The 23,433-nt window shown below is 53.9% G+C and overlaps 1 protein-coding gene and 1 pseudogene across 3 annotated transcripts; one reads left to right on the top strand and one right to left on the bottom strand.

Annotated features, from left to right (window-relative positions):
* Window positions 1-528: 528 nt before the first annotated feature.
* On the bottom strand, window positions 529-7,149 carry LOC119088258 (annotated as a pseudogene).
* Window positions 6,707-19,317, top strand: Ampd2 (adenosine monophosphate deaminase 2). Of its 3 annotated transcripts, XM_028879401.2 has the most exons (19): window positions 6,707-6,805; window positions 7,031-7,167; window positions 12,269-12,399; window positions 12,624-12,754; window positions 13,065-13,133; window positions 13,377-13,488; window positions 13,763-13,949; window positions 14,197-14,338; window positions 14,449-14,538; window positions 14,756-14,885; window positions 15,548-15,742; window positions 15,843-15,974; window positions 16,150-16,313; window positions 16,606-16,732; window positions 16,815-16,978; window positions 17,302-17,422; window positions 17,637-17,810; window positions 17,984-18,094; window positions 18,224-19,317. In XM_028879401.2, exons 2-19 carry the CDS (start codon window positions 7,158-7,160, stop codon window positions 18,428-18,430), a joined length of 2,397 nt encoding a protein of 798 aa, XP_028735234.1. In that variant the 5' UTR covers window positions 6,707-6,805; window positions 7,031-7,157; the 3' UTR covers window positions 18,431-19,317. The 3 variants fall into 3 exon arrangements, with proteins under 3 accessions (XP_028735234.1, XP_028735231.1, XP_028735235.1); XM_028879398.2 differs by lacking the exons at window positions 6,707-6,805; window positions 7,031-7,167 and adding an exon at window positions 7,193-8,145; XM_028879402.2 differs by lacking the exons at window positions 6,707-6,805; window positions 7,031-7,167 and adding an exon at window positions 9,966-11,029.
* The last annotated feature ends 4,116 nt before the right edge of the window (window positions 19,318-23,433 follow it).

Here is a 23,433-nt window from a genome sequence, read left to right as displayed (position 1 = left end):
GGGGTAGTCCTGGCAAAGACTTGTCTGTTCCAGGGGCTATTATTGTTCCTTTGTGCTGGCTCATTTCTCAGGATTCCTAGAGAGAGAGAGAGAGAGAGAGAGAGAGAGAGAGAGAGAGAGAGAGAGAGAGAGAGAGTTAGTTTCTTTTGTTGTTGTTGGTGGTGTTTTTTGAGACAGGGTTTCTTTCTGTATCCCTGGCTGTCCTGGAACTCACTAAGTAGACCAGGCTGATCTAGAACTCACAAAGATCCACCTGCCTCTGCCTCCCGAGTGCTGAGATTAAAGGCATGCGCCACCACCGCCTGGCTCTTTTTCTTTTTGGGGGACAGGTTCTTACTTTGTATCCCTAGCTTGCTCAGACCAGGCTAACCTCGAACTCAAGAGATCCACTGGCCTCTGCCACCTGAGTAAATGCTGATACTAAAGGCGTGCGCCATCACTCAAACACTGACATTTCATATTGTTCTGTTTTCCTAATTTATTTACCACTGGACATGTCTTCCGTTCGCAGACTAAATCTGATTGACCTTAGAATTTGTGGTTCACCAGTAGGTCCTCATCAGCTGTTTGGTAAATGCAGACATGAAGGGAAGGGAGTATGTGGTAGAGAAATTTCGTTTGCCTCCCCCAGCCCCACACCAGCTTCTCCCGCTGGGTGGACTTTGCTGGTATTCCGGGTGGGCGGTTCGTCACTGTCACCTACACAGCACACTTCGTCCTTGGGCGGCTGGACTCTGCCTATGGAGAGGCGGGGTAGCTCTGCCCCCTCGCGCTCCTCTTGTCCGTCTTTCTGTGGGAGTGAGGGTGCAGTCTAGCAGTTGCCACACAACTCTGAACACACCTCATGAGCCAGGGTTCTCAGGGCCAGGAGTTTCATGTAAATGAGTCTTCCCAGTGCAACCCCTCACCTAAAGTTAGAACAGTGGTTCTCAACCTTCCTAATGCTGTGACCCTCATGTTGTGGTGACCCCCAACCATAAACTTATTTTTGGTGCTACTTCATAACTGTAATTTTGCTACTGTTATGAATCGTAATGTAAGTATCTGATAGGTAGGATATCTGATATGCGACTCCTGTGAAAAGGCCATTCAACCCCTTGGAGGGGTCAAAACCCACTGGTTGAGAACTGCTGCTTTAGACCGTTGCTACCCATATGTAATGCAAGGAGCAGGCACATCAGAAGCCCTAGAAGTTTGTTAGAAAGACAGTCTCAGACCTCAGCTCAGAAAGTCCAATAAATAATCTGCATTTTAACAATACCTCAAGTGACCCACAGGGCATTAAAGGTTGGGAAGAACTGCCCTAAGGAGCTGGTTCTCTCCAGCCTTGTCTACTTATGTTTCCTGAAATATGGTTATAAGGTCACCTGGCTTTTCAAAAACAGTTTAGAATATTTGTAAAGGGTGTGTTTTAGAACCTGTGAATTTCAGTTACTATTAATTTGGAGCCTGAAATGAAGCTAATATAAGTGATTATTATCATCTGGCAAGTCTGAAAACGCCGCCTTACAAAAGTACAATCTGGGATGTGTACATTGGCATTGGATGTGCTGGAGATCAAACCCAGGCCTACGTGCACACCAGGAAGGTTCTCTACCAACTGAGCCCCAGCCCCAGCCCCGAATGTTTTTAAAGATTGACTAAACTGGTTTGGAGTACAGTCCAGGCATGAGAGTTACATGGTGGAAAAGAACCCTTAAGATAAACAGACTGAATCTGCACTTTTAGAGCCAAAATTGTGTGGCAGTGAGGTGAGGATGGAGGGGGAGCTAGGTCCCCACTAACTGGACACTGGGAACCATGGCTTAGCGTCTTCCTTGGCCCTCCTCCCTGTTAGTATTAAAAAGGCCCGACTTTTGAGACCCAGGAGAGAACTAGCTGCGGAGGTGCCTGCCTGGCATGGCAACCCTGCTTTCCCAATCAGAAACTGGCAAGAGCCTTAGTGACTTAAGGGCAGACAAGAGTCCCTTAGAAATCGTGGCTGTTTTGGAATCCTGGCTAGGAGGTTCCTGTAATTATGCCACCAGCGCTGCCCTGCCCAGCCCTGCCCACAGTGCTGGTAACTCACACCGAGACCAGCCCCGTGCTGAAGGCCCAACTGTTCAGAAGAAGGGACAGCAGAGGCTTGTGCTGGACCGTTTCTGGGCCTTTGCTGCAGATGCTTCTGCAGCTTTTTTCAGGTCACATAGTTTAGTAAACAGAGGAGTCAATGGTTTTCCTTTCCCTAACCGCCATCCCACTGAGTGAGAGAAAGAGCTGCTGGACAAATGGGGAAACCGAGGACAGACAGGGGCCTGTGCTGGAGAGAACCCCCAGCTTGATTCACACATGGGGAACACCTGCCCCCTTTCTCGTCCCAGCTGCTGTTGCTAACAGACTCCAGTGTTGCTTCTGCTTGGGCTGTAGCCGGAGGAGGAGGAAGCTCCCCATTCTCACACTTGAGCTGAGAGACTCTCAGCCCTCCTGCCTTCCCTGTGGTTGTCCCACTTGATCATTTAGGGACAACGTCCTGGTGAAGAAGGCAGGGCACAGGAGGGTACAGTGCCTGTCCCAGAGGTGAGTGAAGCATGGAAGAGTAATCCCCCTCTGCATGAGGGTGTGTGGACAGAACCCAGGTGTTTGGGTCACAGCCCTAGATGGCCATCTCATTTTGAGTGAAAGCAACCACTTAAATGATCACCGGAGAAATCTGGGCATGTTTCCTAAGTGAAGGAGCTCTCAGGATCTGCCTCACGCTTCGTAAGAAGCTGTGCCCCAGATGGAGTGTGGGACACTGACACAGGAAGATTTGCCTTTGGGAACTTGCAGTCTACGTGAGGAGGCTGGAGAAAGCAGAGTAACAATTAAAGGGCTGACGCTAACGTTGGGGGATTCAGGGCTGTTGAAAACCTTGCTTCCACCCCCTGGTAGGAGAGGCAATTATACACACATCGATTGTTATTTTTTTTTTTTAAAGTGTGTGTGTGTGTGTGTGTGTGTGTGTGTGTGTGTGTGTGTGCCTAAGCCAGCAGCTCATGCCCTTAACAGAGCATGCAGTAAGCTGAGGTAGAAAAATCCTCAGTTCTCAACTAGCCTGAGCTACAGAAGGGCCACATTTTAAATAACAGTAATATTGAAAGCAAGAGGTGATGATGAAATGGACAGACTTTCCACGGGGAGCCGGTCAGCAGAAATGGAGGATGTGAGTCTGGGGAGAGGAAAGGATGAAAGAGAAAAGGTATGAGGTAAATATGAGCTTAGACTGGAAAGCTTGATGTGACAGGACATGAAAGGATGGGAGAGCTGGGAGATGAGGACGGGAAAGGGAAAAGGACCAGCTAGTGCAGGGCCTTGAATGTCAGGTGGGGACCTGACCTGTGGACAAGCAGAGAGGCAACTGCATGATGCTGGGTCAAGCTTGATTCTAGAAAGATCTGGAAATAGGATAGGGCATAGGAACTTGCCCTGGGCAAGTATCCTTGGAAGCTTCAGCTATTTTCTCCCGAGTCTAGCATCTGCTAGTAGAGGTCTGTTCCTAGCCAGGCTGGCATTACCAGGGAGCTGAAGGTCAGAAAAGCAGGAAAGCTGTTCAGATAAAACGGGAGTGTGCTGATGTTGGGAGGGGTTCAGGGAGGTCCAGCTGAGAAGCCATGGTGGAAATCGATTAGGAGGAGGAAGCTGTGTTTGGAGGCAGGGAAGTCCCAGAGACTGAGGCAGCATTAAGACTTCAATACCAGAAAGTCCCGGGCCACAGGGTGATCCACTCCTTCATTCTCCATGCTCTGCTCTGCAGACAAGAAAACCCCACTGAAATTCAGCCTGTGTTGAGTAGGTGGGACACTGATGCTGAGCTGGAAGCAGGGCAGACTCCCTAACAACCGCTACAGGCCACGTGACCTGGAAGTGAGGGGGTGGGGAGGGCTGTAGGGGGAAGTCAAGGGTGTGTTGTTGTTGGTAGGACTTCAAGATGAAGGCGCTCGCGAACTGGTTTGCCTGGGTTGGGTGGAGAACAGGATTGCCATCTATTGGCTGGGTAGGTAGGTAGGTAGATCTGGATTAGGGGATTCACATAGGCCTGGCCCAGTGTACGGCTGTGACCCTTAAAATTATGCCAAAATCTGCATCATACCAGAATATAAATGAGCATCTATATGGCCTCATGGTACTTGCTTGTTAATCTGGGGGTTTATTTTGTTCATTCTTGGAAGCCAACATTCTCACAACGCTCACGATGTCTAAGGGTCATATTCAGAACAGCCCACTTTCCTAGCCTAGGGGAGACTGACGGATGATTAGTGTTCTGCAGGGTTTTTGTTGGCTTCTATCATCTTGATTTCTGTGTCATATGTATCACACCATTAAGACCATTCTATATGTGTAGTTCTTTGCATCCATTCTTTCACCTAACTTTATGTTGTAAGCATTTTCACATGATTAAAAAAATCCTCCAAGACCAGTATTAACGGTTATATTTCATTGCTTTCATTTAAACATTCCCTTTTAGCCGGGAGGCGATGGGGAGGCAGAGGCAGGCCGATCTCTGAGTTTGAGGCCAGCTTGTACAGAGTTCCAGAACAGCCAGGGCTACCCAGAGAAATCCTGTCCTGAAAAACCGAAAACCAACCAACCAAACAAAAACCATTCCTTTGTTGTTGGGCCTTTATGTTTCCAAACTTTCTGTGGTAAATATTGCAATATTGAACAACTTTGTGGATATTTTTCAGACAACCCTTTATTTTATATTATTATTATTATGTTTGTTTTGGATTTTTGAGACAGGGTTTCTCTGGGTAGTCCTGGCTGTCCTAGAACTCACTCTGTAGACCAGGCTAGCCTCTGGCCTCAAACTCAGACCCTCCTGCATCTGCCTCCTGATTGCTGGGATTAAAGGCTTGCACTGCCCGGGTTCAGATCATCTTTTTTTTGTTTGTTTCTCTGTAGCCTTGCTGTCCTGGAACTCCATCTGTAGACCAGGCTGGCCTCAAACTCACAGAGATCCACCTGCCTCTGCCTCCAGAGTGCTGGGATTAAAGGCACGCGCCACCTCCTCACCCCCACGCCCCTCACCCCTCACCTCCCACTCCTTCCAGATAACCCTTTTTTAACAGAACAGTTTTGTGATTCCCATCCCTTAAAGAAATCCCTGGAAGTCGCCATGAGATTTGCTGGGTCTGCCCATCTTCCTGTGTCCAGAAGAGAAAGGTGCAACTTTTCTTTTTTCTTTCTCTTTCTTTTAAACATGTCTTCCTTTCTCCTCTCCTCTTCCAGGCAGCTGCTGAGAGAGTCACACGTTGCATGGCCTGGGGCTTTTCTTTTAAACACTAATAAAATTATTTTTTGATCTTAAATAAAAAAAAAATAGACTTGTTAGAAATGGATTACTGGGTTAAACAGTGAAACTTGAGACCCTTGATTATATTTTGCTAGCCGGTTCTTAGATTATATTAGTGTTTATGGTCATATAATGTGTGTCCTAGTTGAATACATCCTCACCTGTACTGGGACGCTTTGAGTGGCTCCTGTTTAAATATTTCAACATAACAAATTAAGAACAATGTATCTCTTGTTCTGTTTTAGTCTTTGATTCTGGGTGAGCTGGAGAATCACACACCACAGCTCTCCCAAGTTGATGGAGGCCACCTAGGGGGTTTCTTGTTTGTGTTTTTGTCTTTCTGTAGTGCTGGGCATTGCCTCTCACATATAAGGCAGCGGGATAGTGCCACTGAGCCCTCAGCCCCAGCCCAAGGCAATAGTTTTTAAAGTTTAAGCAGAGTGGACAGGAGACACCCTGGAGGCTGCCTCAGATGTAGATAGTTAGAGAATGGGGCGCAGGACCCAGAGTTCAGGGTGGAGGCAGGAGCGGTGAGATCTTTGGAACATCTGGGTGTGAGGGCAAAGGACTCCCCCAAGGGTAACGATAGGGAAGGGACCAATTGCTGCTCGTAGGGTAAGTGCTTTTAGTGAGGGGACTTTACCGTTTTCCTTTAGGTAGGACTGGCCCTTGGAGATAGGAATGCTGGTTTGAGAGGTGTCTGCAGCCCTATTCAAACAGCCCAATTTCACTTACCCACAAGGGGAATCAACGAGTTGGCAATAAGGATCCCAGGCCAAAGCAATGTTACATGAACACTGATTAGGTAGTAACTTACAGGCCAGGCACAGGTCTCAGCACTTATAATTAACTCGTTTATCTTCACCAGCATCCTTTAGGGCAGACACTCATTTTACAGAAATAGCACAGAGAAGTTCAGCGTCAGTCAGGAAGTAGGTGGTGATGCCTGAATTTGAACCTAGACATTCTGGCTAGTCTGACCTCAACATAGAAACTAATGTGGGATGGGGAGCCAGCCTTGAAGGGCACACCCTGCTTACCAATGCCCAATAGAAGGAAACTGATTCAGGTGGGAATGCGGAGAATGCAAGGGCAGGGCTTCTGCAGAAAATGGATTCTGGGACCCTAATAATAGCTACTTGACTTGGTGCCAAGCATTGGGCAAAGGGGCTTTACATTCATTCCTCTGTAACTCCTTTGGGTGAGATGCTGTCATTACCTCACCTCATCTTAATGACGAGGAAGCTGACGCACAGAAATCGCCCAAGACCAAAGGGCCACGCCAGGCCAACCCTGGCCGCGTGGATGCCCACGTGGCGTTAGGGAAACAGGGAAAATGGTGGGGGCGTGGCCAGGCGATCGGAGGCGTGGCCGAACGGGGCGTGGCCGCAGACTTGGCGGGGCCTGGGGCCGGCGAGGTTGGCGCGCAGCCGGGGAGGTTTAGGCGGGGTCGCACCTGTTGCGGGACCCCCCCCCCGCAAGCCCGGCCACGAGGTTCGGATCTCTAATTGGTACCCAGAAAGTAGTGAAAGAACCCTAGGCGAATTCCGGGTCCGGTTTTCTGTGGAGCACGTGGCCGGCTTCCTCTTGAGTGCGGGCGGGCCGGGGGGGTCGCGGCGCCAGGGTCTCCGGAGGTCAGTCTGGCCGCTGAAGTCGGTGGGAGTCCGCCTGGGGCCAGCTGGCCGTTTTGAAAAACTGCCTTCTTCCCGCTTCTCACAGTGCGGGAGCAGGGGCCAGTGGCGCGGCTTCGCCCCGTTGGGGGCCCTCTCCCCCTCCTCGGCCGTGCTTCCCCGCTGTGCAGACTTTCCTAGGCAGCCTCCCTGGTACCACTTGGGACTCGGGCAGTATGGCCTCAGGTAAGCGTGTGTTGGCTATAGAGGGAACCCGGGACAGAGGTGCCTTGGTCCGGTGACAAGAGGGTGGGGGCGTCTTGGCACACAGCCTTGCAAGACCTAGGGGATGTGAGCAGATCCTAGAAGGGTCTCGGGAAGCAGACCTTGAGTGTGCAAGCAGATGGACAAGTCAGAGGAGGCTGGGGTCTTTCCCCACAGACCTCAGACAGGACCCTGCCTCCTGCTCTTCCTGTCTTCCTAGGAGGCAGCTTCTGCCGGTCAATGGAATTTTCCCAAGGCAGGCCCCTCCCTCCTGGGCTCGAATTCTCAGTTCAGCCTCCTTCTCCCAGAGCTGGACTGTCCCTAGAGCAGGGGTCAGATGGAGAAGAAAAGAGTCGGCTCTGCCCCAGAGGCGCTGGGTTTTCATGAGTACGCTTGCCCTGTCCCTGGAGGAAATGGGTTTTGAGGTTGGAGAAGCTCAGGCTGTATTCTTGCTTATTATGTTTCTCTCTGGCCGGCTGGACCAGCCTAGCCTGGACTTTGGCTTCTTTGCCTTGGAGCTTTGGCAACGGATGAGGGTTCCCGAGGTGGGGTGAGGGTGCTGCAGAGCTGAGAGCTGGCGGTGCGCCATCTGTTTTCTTTGCACCCCCACCCCCACCCCAGTCCCAGCCACCATCAGTCACGTCACTCTAGGGACTGGAGTGGGAAGGGAGGGATAAGGGGCAGGATGGAGGCCCCACTCCCCGAGGTTGCCTAGACAACATCAGAAATCGTGGCCAGGGCCTCTTCCGCCTGCGGGGCGCTGCTTCCTGCATCAGTCACTCCCGCCGGGGGCGGGGCGGAGGAAGGGGTTGGATGTAAGAGAGCTTGGCCCCAGCCGGTGAGGTTCCTCCGCTGTCGCCTTGGCCCCAGCCATGGCATCCTATCCTGGCCCAGGCAAGTCCAAGGCCAAATATCCCTTTAAGAAGCGAGCCAGCCTGCAAGCTTCCGCTGCTGCTCCAGGTAAGTGTTCTTGGTTTCAGGCAAGGGTTCCTCCACCGCCTGCCCGGGCCACCTAGTGCCTCAGAGAGGGGCCCCCTCCTGCAGCACCCTCCGCAGTGATCCTCTCTACCTCCGTTCCAGGGCTGACTGGCTGGTTTGGGTGGCGCAGGGAGGGAGGTAGGAGGGGATGCCTGAGGTTTCCGTGTCAGGGATGCTGCCCTCCGTAACAAGGAGTGGGTGTGCATGTGGGTGCAGAAGAGGCGTATAGGCACACGTGTCTGCCTGGGCAGATGCTAAGGCTGCGTGTGAAGTGTATGTGAATGGAGTGGGGAGGGTGGTGTGGGATTGATTGCTTTGTGGACTGGCCACCGTGTTTGGTGCCTGTACTAGGCAGGCTGAGGATCTAGAACTCTGTGAGTGGCGGGGTTTGCCATCTGGGGTCCTGCATTGCTGGCACATGCACCAGAGCTAGGGCCCAGTGGCTACTATCCTTGCTGTTTGCCTGTTCCTGGTCTGTGTTGTACACCTCTTCAGGAGAGCGGGGAGTCCTTGGGATGGCCAGTGGGCTGTTGGACCTTGCACCCTTGGGTTTGGCCCCTACTTTGTGGCCATCTCTGCACCATTTGCAGCTGGTTGTGTGTGGTGGCGACTGTCCATCCTGGTGAGGATTCAGCCACTGGAGTTGGTGCCTCCAGGGCTGTGGGTGTCTGCAGCTCTCAAGTGTTCTGGCTAAAGAAAGACCTTTTGGTGATTGGGAGTTGTTAACCCTTTGTGGCTGTGTTTACACCCTGATTGGGAGTTGTTAACCCTTTGTGGCTGTGTTTACACCCTGACTGTCCTCCCCTGGCTTGTTCTTACGCTGTCCAAGATGCCCGGCTAGGGCTTTGTCGGGTGCTGAGCTGCGTGCTCGGATCTTTGTCTCAGGCTGTGTGTGGATCTGTGTCTTCCAGGTGTATGCCTGCTGCTGAGCCAGAGACCCTTAGGTGGTTAGACCCTGAGAGCATCTTGTCCCTGGTGTCAAGGCCTAGTGAGGCCGTCTTGATAATGAGTGAGGGGGGCTCCTAGTCAAAAGGAGGGACCAGGCACCAGAATCCTGGAGCTGATGGAGTGGTCCCCCCCTTGGCTTTGCACTGTATATGTGATGTTGGGATGCCAACTTTTGGCACAGGGCCAGGGAGACGGGAGCTGGCCTGAGGGGGTGTGGAGGTGGTTGCTGGTGTATTGCCTCTGCTGAATCTAGTGGTCTTGTGCAGTTGTGAGGCAGACTGGGAAGGTGACTCTGGCTGCTGGAAGCCTTCCTGCTCTCCCTGCACTGCTGCGTAGGCCCAGGGCTACCCGACAGGAAAGGGTTTAAAAGGAAGGCTTTTGACTTTATTCTGCAGCTCCCTGGTCTGCCTTCAGGGACTTAGAAGTGGTTAATGGCTGGGTGTAGTGATGCACACCTGTAATTAGCTACTTGGGAAGCTGAGGCAGGAGGATCATGAGTTTCCAGGTATGCTTGGAACTTATAAGACCCTACCTAAAAGTAAAAATAGAAAAGGGTGAGGATATAGCTCAGTAGTAGAGGACTTCCTTTGCAGACCCAAGGCCTCAGGTGTGGTCCCAGTAATGCAAAAGACAGAAAACAAAACCCCTAAATGGTCTGGAGGGGTATTTGAGAGAATGGATAGGACCTAGGTTCATTTTTGTTTGTTTGGGGTTTTTTTTGTTTGCTTGTTTGTTTGTTTTTTGAGACAGGGTTTCTCTGTGTAGCCTTGGCTGTCCTGGATCTCACGCTGTAGACCAGGCTGGTCTTGAATGCGGAGATCTGCCTGTCTCTGCTTTAATCCCGAGTGCTGGGATTAAAAGTGTGCACCACCACCACTGCCTGGCCTAGGACCTGGGTTCTTGATAATCAAAGACTTGAAACCCTTGCTTGGGTGGGTAGGTATTGATCTTTGCCTTTTCCTCCTAGTCTGCTTTCTTGCAGGGGAGACATGGAATCGCCTCATCACCCATCCAAACTTTCTTTTTCTTCATTGTTTTTCCCAATTTACAGCCTTGCCCCTGCACTGGGCTCAGGGAACCTCTCACTCTCCCCACTGAAGGGTCTCCATGTGGGAAGTGTTTGCAGCGTCCCAGGAATTTCTGATTGCAGTCCCGTGGGATCCCAGCCCTAAGCTTTACAGAACGCTTGTGGGACATTCCCCTTGTGAGTCCCGGAGCTGTGGCCAGATAGGACAAGGCCACTTCTCACCCATTTATAGCCTGTGTCCAGAGCTTAAGACAAGCAAATAAACAAAAGTAGAGTCCTCTGTGTCTTCCAACTGCTGCTCCCATATTCCAAGGTACTCTTCCTGAATAGGATGTCTCTACCCTGACAGTGGGATTGGGACTGGCGTGTAGGCTGAGAAGCCTCTGTAGCTAGCTCCTATCCAGATTAGGCCAGTGGTAGAGGAAGCTGACCAGAGGCACAGGGCTCAGGGGAGGATGGCGGGTCTCCCTCCTTGTCTCTCCTCCTACCCTTAGGCCAGCCAGGCTGTGTACTTTCTGTCCCCTACGGCTGTGGTTTTAAGGAGAGTTGGCCCCTCCCTTCCAGGCTGCCTTGACCTGTCTCTTTTTCTTCCCGTTGAGATCCCTGGATGTGGGTGGGCCTCACTGGCACTGAAGAGGTTAAGGTCCTGTTAGAATTAGAGTTCTTCTCACCTCCCAACTCCTCCTGCTCCTTCTCTGGATTTCTGAACTCCCCTGAACTCTCCCGGCCCCCTCCTTGGGGCCATCCCAGGGTCTCCCCTGCTTATAGCTGCACTTGGTACAGCCCATGCCAGCCCCTGAGCTGTCCTGGGGGACCGGCTGCAGCTTCACGAGGCAAACAGGCAGGCAAGGGGCGCAGGGCTGCTGACCAGAGCACTCTTGAACTCTGCAGGTAGGGTTCCAGTAGGGACCAAGGCAAGTCGGCGGCTGGGTCCTGATCCAGGTTTAGCTGCTTTCTCTTTCTTTGTCCAGCTTTGGGACTGTACCTGGAATACTAGGACGTGGGTACAGAGACCTTAAGGCATCATGCCTAGACAGAGCCTCCGAGTCCTTTTCCAAGACAGAGTGGAGGTGGGGGAGAGGGGTTCTGGAGGGATGCGTCTTCCTCAGCTGGCTGGGAGAACCAGATGGTCTGTGGACAGCTTCCTGCAGGAGAAGGCTAAGACTGCTGGAGGACCTAGAAGGGTCCATCCCGGTGGGCTGGGAACTTAGGCAGTCCAGGAGACTAGCAGCTTCAGGCCGTCAGTGTTAGCCTTGTGGTGGGGCCCAGGAAGAATTGCTCGGCCCTTGTTGGAGTAGAAAGACATCTGGCTTTCAATTCTGCCTTTCCCAGGGCCTTCCAGGGGGCCTCCTGCCCAGATCCTAAGGCCTCCAAGTGGCGTGGACTGTGGTAGCTCCCTTCGGAGGGGCAGCCAGCCGTGGGAGGGGTAGCCTAGGATCAGCCCTCCTGTTGGCAGCTCTGGGGTCCTGGAACAGTACTCCAGGGGGAGAGAGGGTTCCGTGCCAACCAGGTCCTCTTCCTTGAGAGTTGCTTCTCAGGTCAGAGCTGAGTGCTGCTGTACTTTGCCTGTGCCTTGCAGGTCTAGGAGAGTAGACGGCTGTTCTTTTCTTCTCAGTGAAGGATCTGTTAGGCCAGGGGTGGATCTGACGCTGGGTTAGTGCCCTAGAAGCTGATGATCCTTAGTGTGGTCACTGGTCCTAAATGAGTGCCTGGGGTGTGTGTGTGTGTGTGTGTGTGTGTGTGTGTGTGTGTGTGTGTGTGTATACACGTACATACATGTGCACCCCTTTCTGGAAAATAGTCACTTGCAGATAGAGTCTCCTAATCAAAGGGAATGGGCTACCCCCACCTCAAGTTCTTATTGCAGAGTTGATTCACTTGCTCCACAGGCAGGCGCAGGACCTCATCCCTGAGCCTGGGGTGGCGAAGGGTCTCTGTGTAGATGTGGATGAGTTCCCTTGGGAGCCCCACATGGCTGGCTCTTCTGTCTCAGTGGAAGTATTGCCCCGTGTGGAGGCCCTGACTTTTAATAGGTTCTGGCCCCAGGGTGGGAAGGGGCGCCTCTTGACCTCCAGAGGCATCCAGGCCCTGCCTCTCCTCCCCTTAACCCTGGCATCGCTGTGTCCGCAGAGGCTCGAGGTGGGCTGGGGGCCTCTCCGCTGCAGTCTGCCCGATCCCTGCCGGGCACTGCCCCCTGCCTCAAGCACTTCCCGCTCGACCTTCGCACGTCTATGGATGGCAAATGCAAGGAGATTGCCGAGGTATCACCGGGTACCCCCCCCCACCTCCCCACCTCCAGCGATTTCTGTTGCCATACCCCTCCACCTCAGCCACCTCATCTCAGACTTGGCTGTCCCTGATCCTAAGCCTTTCCCAGGAACCCTGGCTCCCGTGCACACCCCTCACCCAGGCTCTGCAGGGGAGGGGGGCTGAGGGCATGAAAGCATGGCCACCTGACCTTCCCTCCTTCCCTCCTTGGTACCAGGAGTTGTTCAGCCGCTCACTGGCCGAGAGTGAGCTCCGCAGCGCGCCTTACGAGTTCCCCGAGGCAAGCCCCATCGAGCAGCTGGAGGAGCGGAGGCAGCGGCTGGAGCGGCAGATCAGCCAGGATGTCAAGTGAGCCGGCCGCTGCCCCTTCCCTGTCCCTTTGTCTCTCGGAAGTCCACCGGGGAGGCAGCAGAGAGCACATTCTTTGGAGCCAGGCCACTGCTGCTTCTCTCTCCTGGGAGGCTTAGAGCCTGCTGTATAAACTTGGGGGACTGCTTTCTCACCTCTGAAGTGGGGTGAGAACAGCCCAGGGTCCACAGCCCCTGCCCATGAGGACCCCATGTGACAATCTGTGCAGCGGCCGGCACAGTGCCGGGACCCGCTTGCCGCGGCCACTGCTCGCTCTTGCCCTACCAGACCTTACTGCTCTCCCCTCTAGGCTGGAGCCGGACATTCTGCTTCGGGCCAAACAAGATTTCCTGAAGACGGACAGTGACTCGGACTTACAGTGAGGAACGGGGTCTGCGGAGCGCATGCGGATCCGGGGTCTGCGGAGCGCATGCGGAGCTGGGGTCTGCGGAGCTGGGGTCTGCGGAGCCGGGGTCTGCGGAGCCGGGGTCTGCGGAGCTGGGGTCTGCGGAGCGCATGCGGAGCCGGGGTCTGCGGAGCTGGGGTCTGCGGAGCGCATGCGGAGCTGGGGTCTGTGCTGTCTGCGGCCATCTCCAGTCCTTTTTGTCTCCCTGTCCTATAGGCTCTACAAGGAGCAAGGAGAGGGCCAGGGTGACAGGGGCCTCTGGGAGCGTGATGCCGTGCTGGAACGGGAATTTCAGCGGGTCACCATCTCTGGGGAGGAGAAGTGCGGGGTGAGTGTGGAGTGAAGCCTTGGATTCTGGGGAGTTCTGGCCCGGGGAACTGGCAGGAGCTAGAGAGGGTATTTCTCTTCTGGTGCCTGGAGTGACAGAAGGACTAGGCTCACGGATAGGCTGGGACTAGAGAGGGCTAGGTACTCCTGGGTTTGAGGCCTTTGGAGCTGGGGGCGGGCAGTATGAGGTCCGGGGATGGCCCCAGGGAGGAGCTGAGTGTGAGCCTGAGTGTGGACAGAGATGAAAGGAAGGGACTGCTTGTCCTTGTCCTCAGGTGCCATTCACGGACCTGTTGGATGCAGCCAAAAGTGTGGTGCGGGCCCTTTTCATCCGGGAGAAGTACATGGCCCTGGCCCTGCAGAGCTTCTGTCCCACCACCCGCCGTTACCTGCAGCAGCTGGCTGAGAAGCCCCTGGAGACTCGAACCTACGAGCAGAGCCCCGATACCCCTGTGTCTGCTGGTGGGGAGCTCCCCTCCCTCCCCACACCCCAACTGCCCTGGGTATCTAGGCTTGGAGCCTAGGTGCCTCCGCCCTGCCTGCATCTCCCCGCACCCAGGCTCTTTCTAGCTTCTTGACGTCCAGGAGGGTGGAGGTTGGGGACCATCGCTGCTCTTTTGGAGCCTTTGACCCTCTGTGGAGCCCGTAGACTGGGCGGCTGCAGGCCTTGAAGCGCCCTGGCCCTGACGCTTCCCTCTGTCTTTTGCAGATGCCCCAGTGCACCCCCCTGCGCTGGAGCAGCACCCCTATGAGCACTGTGAGCCAAGCACCATGCCTGGGGACCTGGGATTGGGTCTGCGCATGGTGCGCGGTGTGGTGCATGTCTACACCCGCAGGGACCCTGATGAGCAGTAAGAGGGGTGTGGTGTGTGTTGGGGTACACCGTGTGGAATAATGCATTGTCTTGGGAGGGGCCCGAGGGCTTGGCTTGCTCTCCTCACCTGAGCTTCCTGCATGCTAGCTGTCCAGAGGTGGAGCTTCCATACCCTGACCTACAGGAATTTGTCGCTGACGTCAATGTGCTGATGGCCCTGATCATCAATGGCCCCATGTAAGTTTCTGCCTGTCCCGGTTCAGCTCACCTCACAGCCCCAGCCCTGCCCCGCCCCGCCCCTGACAATGTCACTTTGTCTTCTGCTACTCCTACTGCGTCACCTACTCTTAGTCTGCTGCCCTTATTCTGTGTGTCCCTGCCCCCTGCCTTCACCCTTCCCAGGAGCCTCTGTCAGGATCTGAGTCGCTCTCTGTCCTCCTTCCTTCTTGCCCAGAAAGTCCTTCTGCTACCGCCGGCTACAGTACCTGAGCTCCAAGTTCCAGATGCACGTGCTGCTCAACGAGATGAAGGAGCTGGCCGCTCAGAAGAAAGTGCCGCACCGAGACTTCTACAACATCCGTAAGGTGGGCCCTCCGCGTGTGGCCGCCCCTCCAAAGACTGGGGGGTCCTCCCAGCGCTCAGTATGGAGAGCCCTCTTTGACCCACTGTTTTGGCCACGGACCTTTCCTTTTAAAAAAAAAAAATTACTGCATTTTAATTCTGTAATTAGTGGATGTGTACCGGTGTGGGCAGGGGAGGCAGAGGGCCGCTTCCCAGGAATCATTTCTCCTCTTCCACAGCGTGGGTCCTGGGGATTGACTTGTGTTGTCGGTGGTGGCAGGTGCCTTCCTCTGCTGAGCCCTCTCTCCCCAGGGAGGAGTGTATGTGTCTGTGGTGTGTGTGCATGTGTATATGTGTGTTTGCAAGTATGTGGTGTGTGTGTGTGTGTGTGTATGTGGAGGGGAGGCCAGAGTTGACATTGGGTATCTTCTACCTTATATATTGACAGAGTTTCTCCCTTGAACCCAGAGTTTGTGGCCAAAGCTAGCCAGCTTATGTCATGTGTCCCTCGCCTCTGCCTTCCTCATGCTGAGATTATGGGTCGGCTGCTGCATCTGCCTGGCATTTGTGTGGCTGCCGGGGATCCCAACTGTAGTCCTCCTGTTTGTACAGCGTACAAACACTTACTGGCTAAAGTCCCAAGGCCCCAGGCTTTGGTGGGCCCAGCAGTCCTTCTCCACTGCAGGTGGACACGCACATCCATGCCTCGTCCTGCATGAACCAGAAGCATCTGCTGCGCTTCATCAAGCGGGCAATGAAGCGACATCTGGAGGAGATTGTGCACGTGGAGCAGGGCCGCGAGCAGACGCTGCGAGAGGTCTTCGAGAGCATGAACCTCACTGCCTATGACTTGAGTGTGGACACACTTGATGTGCACGCGGTCCGTCCCATGGGCTGGGCTGGGCTGGGCTGGGCTGGGGTGTTGGGTCAGCACTAGGACCAGGGATCAGGGGTGACCTAGGCCTTCCCATCTCCTCCAGGACAGGAATACCTTTCATCGATTTGACAAATTCAACGCCAAATACAACCCTATTGGGGAGTCTGTCCTCCGAGAGATCTTCATCAAAACCGACAACAAGATCTCTGGGAAGTACTTCGCTCACATCATCAAGGTATGGAGGCAGCTCTCCCCAGCCGAGCCAGAGTGTGTGTGTGTGTGTGTGTGTGTGTGTGTGTGTGTCAGTGTCAGGGCTCAAGAGACAGGAGGAGGGAGGTGAGAGGCCTGATGAGCACATGTGGGTATGCGGGGCAGGGAGGAACATAGATGTGATTGCTTCTGGTGTCTAGGAGGTGATGTCAGACCTGGAGGAGAGCAAATACCAGAACGCAGAGCTCCGGCTGTCCATCTACGGGCGTTCGAGGGACGAGTGGGACAAGCTGGCGCGCTGGGCGGTGATGCACAGGGTGCACTCTCCCAACGTGCGCTGGCTGGTGCAGGTGCCCCGCCTCTTGTGAGTGTCCCTTAGAGTGGGAGGAAGCTCCGCGGCTGTGTACAAGGGGCCAGGGCCTGCCTTCCGGTCTCCTGGGATGGCTAAGCCTTCAGTAGCCAAGCTAGGCACTCTGAGCGCCAGGAAGGGCCTCCCAGGCCACCCCACCGTTGTCTGTGCAGCCTGGTCTCTCTGAATGTCCCACTTCCCCACTGTGGTTCAGACAGGCGTTGGTGCTTCTCACGACAGCCCTGACTCTTTCCTGGCCTGCCACTGGCCTTGACCTGCATGTGCGTGTGTCCTGTCTTCCCCGCAGTGACGTGTACCGCACCAAGGGCCAGCTGGCCAACTTCCAAGAGATGCTGGAGAACATCTTTCTGCCGCTGTTCGAGGCCACCGTGCACCCTGCCAGCCACCCAGAGCTGCACCTCTTTCTGGAGCACGTGAGCATGGGCTGGGCGAGGGCAGGACAGCTGGGCGAGGGCCCAGCTGTGGCTCTAGGACTGACCAGCAGCTCTTTGCCAGGTGGACGGTTTTGACAGTGTGGATGATGAGTCCAAGCCAGAGAACCACGTCTTCAACCTGGAGAGCCCCCTCCCAGAAGCTTGGGTGGAGGAGGACAACCCCCCCTACGCCTACTACCTCTACTACACCTTCGCTAACATGGCCGTGCTGAACCATCTGCGCAGGTGCTGGTTCCAAGAGGGCCGAGCCTCTGCTTGCCTTGCCTCGAGCGCCCTGAGCTGAGGCCACCAGTGCCCCGACTCACCCATTGCCCCGGCGTCCAGACTGACGAGGCTCTTCCTCTGCCCTTAGGCTTCATTTCTCGTCCCTTCCAGTCAAGAATCTGCCCCAGCCCTCCGTCCTAGGCCCCCATAGTCACTAGCTGGAGGGTGTGTGTGTGTGTGTGTGTGTGTGTGTGTGTGTGTGTGCGCGCGTGTGCGTGATCTGGAGTCAGGTGAGCTTAGGTGTGCCCAGGCTCTGGAGCTGACTCTGTCTTCATGCCCCTCAGGCAGAGGGGTTTCCACACGTTTGTGCTGAGGCCGCACTGCGGGGAGGCTGGGCCCATCCATCACCTGGTGTCAGCCTTCATGCTGGCCGAGAACATCTCCCACGGTCTGCTTCTGCGCAAGGTCAGGGTCTACACCCCCAGCCTCCACGTGCAGCCGCTGCCTTCCTGATCCTCCTCCTCCTCACCCAGCCATGAGATCAGATTCCTCCCTCCCGATAGAGTTAGCTCTTCCCACCCATCCTCGAGTGGAGGAGCCCAGCTTGGGTTCACCGTTGTGACGTGGGACCGAGCCTCGAGGCCCCCTAACCGGTCCTCCGTTCCTCCTCCCTGCCCAGGCCCCCGTCCTGCAGTACCTGTATTACCTGGCTCAGATCGGCATCGCCATGTCTCCGCTCAGCAACAACAGCCTGTTCCTGAGCTACCACCGGAACCCTCTACCTGAGTACTTGTCCCGGGGCCTCATGGTCTCGCTGTCCACAGATGACCCCCTGCAGTTCCACTTTACCAAGGTCAGACCCAGCCCAACAGGTAGCCAAGGGCGGGGGGGGGGTCTAGGGGACCCTGGGGTGGCGTCTGTCTCTGGGTCTGGGCTGCCCCTTGCTGGGGGAGCGTAGCAACTGTCCTTAGGGAAGGAGGGGCTGCAGGGGCCTGATGCCTCTCTCAAGGAACCTGGCCTGTGCAGGAACCCCTGATGGAGGAGTACAGCATCGCCACTCAGGTGTGGAAGCTCAGCTCCTGTGACATGTGTGAGCTGGCCCGTAACAGCGTGCTCATGAGTGGCTTCTCCCACAAGGTACCGTGGGCATCGTGCCTGGGGCCGGGCCTCACCTCTTTTCCTTCCTTTGCGTTGGGGGTCCTGGCCTTGTCCCTGTGATGTTCGGATCTTCTTGCAGCTCAGCCCGTTACCTACCCCCCTCCGCAGGTAAAAAGCCACTGGCTGGGACCCAACTATACCAAGGAGGGCCCTGAGGGCAACGACATCCGCCGCACCAATGTGCCAGACATCCGAGTGGGCTACCGCCATGAGACCTTGTGCCAGGAGCTGGCGCTTATCACACAGGCCGTCCAGAGTGAGATGCTGGAGACCATCCCAGAGGAAGTGGGCCTCATCATGAGCCCGGGGCCTTAGTGAACCTGGTCCACGCAGTGCTTGTCCCATCTCAGCAACTTGATCGTGTCTGTGATTGGACCCCTCCCACCCGGCGTGGTCCCTGCATGTCTCCGTTCTGTGTCTCTGTCCTGCATGTCTTTGACCATGTCTTGCCTCTGGGCCACCTTTCAATGAGAGCAAGTCCAGGAATCTGCCTCACTGTTGTCTTGTCTCAGGTGGGACCTGATGGCTGCTGAGATTTAAGGGCTGGCCCTGCTAGTGACCCGTCCCAGGATTGTCAGAAGTCCGGCTGTTCTCTGGTGTCTTCAGTGTCCACAGGGGCTTGGGATAGTTGTGTGGGGCTGGTCCCGTTAGCCTCGGGAGCCCTACCTCGGCAAATCCAGGCTTTGGCTAGAGTTCAAAGTTGAGTTCCCCTCTGGTTTACGTGGCCATGGGGCAGTCAGGAGGGGCTCAGTAACCCTCTGTTGTGGTACTGGCCTCTCAGTCTCTGTGAAGTTGTGGCCCATCTGTGCTGGGCAGAGCAGGACTTGGGCTTGCTCATGGCCCTGGAGGCCTGGCCTAAGGGGCTGGACCACTGCCCCTGCCAAGTCACTGCCCATCAGCCTCCTCTGTTTCTCTCCGGTCCACATGTTCCTTTGTAACCAGCTCCCTTGTACCCCTGTGGGAGGGGGCAGCCGCCCAGATTGTGTGTCTACATTTGGAGGCTACTACAGTTGTAGGGTACTGGGTCTGCCATTAGCCCTGGGGGTGGTACCACCTTCGAGGGGTTCCTGGTCTTTGACTAGATCCAGATCCCAGTTGGCCTCTTGCGTTATGTTCTAGACCAAGGCCTTTGCTATGAAGAACAGTGTTTCATATGACCCATTTTCCTAGTGCATGAGAAATAAAGATTATTTAAGTAATGAGGCATGTGAAGGTCTCTGTTGGGAGAGGAAGGGGGTAAATGGAAAGGCACTCTGGGGGGAGTAGCGGGCCGCTGTATAACAAAGGCCGACGTTGGTCCTGCCAACACTGCTGAGTGCCTGGACCACGGGTGTACACTGTCACAGCTGTGACGTGTGACATGCTGAGGCACACAGCATGGATGAAGTGGATTAGTGCATTTGCACACTGACTGGGGTATCTGTAGGAGAGAGGAGATGCCCATTGAGCCCTCAGCCAGTTGGCCCCTTCTGAAGGGGACGCGGGGCTCCAGGTCCATGGTGTATTCTCGTCACACCAGCTTGGGTGGCACCCTCCCACCTCGTGCCTCCTGTGCAGCCTCTTAGGACTGCATGGTAGGTGGGAACATGTGCCCCTGCATGTCTGCCTGAGGCCTCTGGTTCCAAAATTGCGGGACCTTCCAGGTAGCCTGTTTAAAATACTCTCTCCAGATCTCTCCCTCCGGGGAGGTTCTGACACCAAGGTGGCAGATGTGGTGACAGACATAACTGTCAGATTGTGTTGCAAACGGCTGGAGCTGCTTGTATTTGAATCCGTCTCTAGCAATTCACTTTCCACCCCAAGTCTGTGGTGCAATTGCAGAGCATCTCTTTGCCACTAAGGTGGCTCCAGTCTGCTGTGCATGTGAAGAAGGGACAGCACAGGGCACTTCCTGCTTAGGCAACAGACGCTCGCTCGCCACAGCTGCTGCTGGGGAGAGAGGGACTAGGGGCTTCCTGCCTCGCAATTGCAGGCCTGTGTGATGGAAGGCCTGGCTGGGAGCCCACAGGCTGGCAGCAGCCCCCACTCCCTAACCCCTACTCTGAGCAGGTAGGAGGGCCCATCTGCATCTGGCCTCAGACGGTAGCAGGTGCCCCAGAGACCCAAAGCAGCTCTACTTAATCCCCGACTCCCACTGGCTCCTCGCCAATTCATTTTAGTCATTTACGTATCTGAACTGAATGCTGGAGTTAGGGCGTGAGCAGAAGGCTGTACAAAAAGGCTGTACACACACACACACACACACACACAATTGATTTCTGCCTAGGGGAATGGCCTGTGGAGCTAGAAATGGCCAGCAATAAGAGTGGAGACAAGCGCCATGTCTAAAGTTCTCCATGCCTAACTGGACCTTGCCTGCACCTCCCCAAAAACAATACTTTTCAAGGGTGAGGGGAGCTAACTTTTGGCACCAAGTAAGCAGGATTAGTAGATTGAGAGCGTCCCTTGAAGGCCAGCACTGCCTGTCCCATACCAGCACTGAGGACTCCATTCTCGGAATTTGTCATTAGGTCAAATCCTTTCTTTTTCCTGCCTGGCTTTTCTCAGTCTGCGCTGAGGCCCAGCCCGCAGCACATCACTAACCAACAAAATGTTCCTTAGCAACCTCTCCAGCTTCACATCAATGGGACTTTGGTTTTCAGTTTTGCAGAAATTCCTCTTTCAAATATTTATTGTGAGTTAATCTTTTCCCTTTTTCAAATTTGATTTTGTGGTGCCCGGGATTGAACGCCGGACCTTTCCTATACTAGGTTAGTGAGCTGACACTCCGCCCAGGAGCAACTCATCTTTAAACGGTAAGGAAGCTTTTGCTAGCTAAAAAGAAAAGAAAACTTGTCTGGTGTGGTGGCGCAGGCCTTTAATCCCAGCATTCGGGAGGCAGAGGCAGGTGGATTTCTGTGAGTTCGAGGCCAACTTGGTTTACAAAGCGAGTTCCAGGACAGCCAGGGCTCTTAACACAGAGAAACCTTGTTTCGGAAAAGAAAAGAAAAGAGAAGAGGAATAGAAGAGAAAGGAGGGGGGGGAGAGGGGGAGGGGAGAGGAGAAGAGAAAAGAAAACTTTCTGTTGCTGGGCGGTGGTGGCGCACACCTTTAATCCCAGCACACGGGAGGCAGAGCCAGGCGGATCTCTGTGAGTTCGAGGCCAGCCTGGGCTGCCAAGTGAGTTCCAGGAAAGGCGCAAAGCTACATAGAGAAACCCTGTCTCGAAAAACAAACAAACAAACAAACAAAAAAAAAAAAAAAAAAAAGGAAAAGAAAAGAAAACTTTCTGCACTACCATAACAGGTCACGTGAATTTCCTGGCTGATGCTCTCAAGAGTGTAAAGGATGCTGAGGAGACACACATCCTGTCCTTATCAGCCTGTGCCCTGGAGTGGTCACCTGGTTGTTCCCTGTGAGGATGAAGCATGGCTCTGCTGGCAATCACTGGTGACCACAGAGCTGGGAAAATGAATCTCATGCCAGGCTAACCAAGTGTGGCATGGTCAGCCCCGAGTTTGATGTGTAGCTCAGAGACCTAGGAAAAATGAACAAGAGTAATCCATCCTACCCATCAGCTTGGTTTCATTGTGCTGACAGCCTCAGATGGCAGTGTGAACCCTGAAGAATTAAGATGGAAATACACAGGAGGGAAGGTCCTGGGGTTCTTCTAGGGGGCATAAAACAAAAACATACATATAAATAAAATGCCTGAGTAGAAAAAAAACAAAAACAAAAACCTTTGCAGCTACAGGAAAATAGGAAGTAAAAATCCTATTCTTACCATTTTACCAAATGTTTGCTTATAACATGCATACCTGAGCTATATGTATGTATGGATATATATTTTACATATTTATGTTTTCCTTCTAGTTTTTTTAAAAATAATTTTTACTGCATATATTTCGTGTGTGTGTGTGTGTGTGTGTGTGTGTGTGTGTGTGTGTACACGTGTTCTTGGAGTGTATGTAGCAGTCAGTTGGGTTCTCCCCTTCCTCCACTGGGGTCCTGGAGATTGGAGCTGAGGTGGCCAGGTGTGGCAGCAGTCATTGACTGAGTCATCTTGCCATTCCCAATTCCTTTTTTTTTTTTTTTTTTTTTTTGGTTTTTTGAGACAGGATTTCTCTGTGTAGTTTTGCGCCTTTCCTGGATCTCGCTCTGTAGACCAGGCTGGCCTCGAACTTACAGAGATTCACCTGCCTCTGCCTTCTGAGTGCTGGGATTAAAGGCGTGTGCCACCACCGCCCGGCCCTTTGATTCCTTTCTGACAGTAGCATTTTGTTGGTTTTTTAGACAGTCTCCTAGGCAGCTCAGGCTGGCCTTCACGATCCTTCTACACAGCCTGCCCAGTGCTGAGGTTACAGGTGTGTGCCACCACATGCTAAATTCAAGTGATGTTTTTTAAAATGGAGGTTCTAGTGTATATAAATTTGCTTTTAAAATCACGAACTCGTCTTTAACGTTTCGTGAAGATAATCTACCAATGTAAATTTTGTTGCTGTGCCCTGCCCCGGTGATTTGCCATTGTGACTCTTCTCTGCTAAGGATAGCTAGGCCTGGGCTTGTAGGATGGCTCCGAGGGTAAAGGCACTTGCCGCCAAGCCTGGCGCCCTGGGTGGATCCTTGGGTCTTACATCGTGGAAAGGGAAAGCTGATTCTTGAAAATTGTCCCCCAGTAACCTGCACCATGGCATGTGTGCACACCGTGGCAAGTGCGTGTGCACACATGTACTCAAAGTGTAAAAAGACAGTAATATGTCGGCCTGGGGCGTGTGACTGGCTATGCACTGTGGAGCCATAACACCTAGGCTTTGGCTGTACTCCTGGTCTGTGTGATCATGGGCAAACGACACTTCCTTCTCTGTGCCTACGGATTCTTATCTATAGTGCTTTCCTCAGCTGGATTCTTCCCGTCATTGGATTTAAAACATTAGGTAAGATTTTGGTAAGCTTTAGCTCTGGTTTGTGCAAGACTCGAGAGGTTCACCCTAACCTACAAGCCCGTAAGAGAGAACTACCGTGTTTAAGATGTCTGTTTCACTTGATAGAATGAAGCAAAGCCCTCCCCTTGCTTGCTCGCTCTCTGCTTTGCCAGACCTCTCATACAGTCCCCGTAGCAGCCCCTCCCTTTGGACCTGCTTGGCAGATGACTGTGGACCCCTCCTGAGGGAGGTTGCCTCCAAAGGCTGTCCTTGAACTCATTATGTAGTCCTGGCTGGGGCAGGAACTGCCTCTTGTTTGCAGGGTAGGGGAATGGTTGGTGGCTGATTTTTAAAGTCAGTGCTTTAAAATGTTCCAAACAGCGCATGCTAACAGCAGAAGAATCTCCCTCCTTGTAG

The sequence above is a fragment of the Peromyscus leucopus genome, chromosome 6 (genome assembly GCF_004664715.2).
Source record: "Peromyscus leucopus breed LL Stock chromosome 6, UCI_PerLeu_2.1, whole genome shotgun sequence".
NCBI lineage: Eukaryota > Metazoa > Chordata > Mammalia > Rodentia > Cricetidae > Peromyscus > Peromyscus leucopus.
This window is presented reverse-complemented; position numbering and strand designations above follow the sequence as displayed.

Bases quoted from the DNA above. Each gene is read 5' to 3' on its own strand.
- Ampd2 (XM_028879398.2), top strand. From the start codon at position 8,058: ATGGCATCCTATCCTGGCCCAGGCAAGTCCAAGGCCAAATATCCCTTT. The intron at 13,489-13,762 runs GTGAGTGTGGAG...CCTTGTCCTCAG, and splicing joins CTGGGGAGGAGAAGTGCGGG to GTGCCATTCACGGACCTGTT. The intron at 15,743-15,842 runs GTCCGTCCCATG...CATCTCCTCCAG, and splicing joins ACACACTTGATGTGCACGCG to GACAGGAATACCTTTCATCG.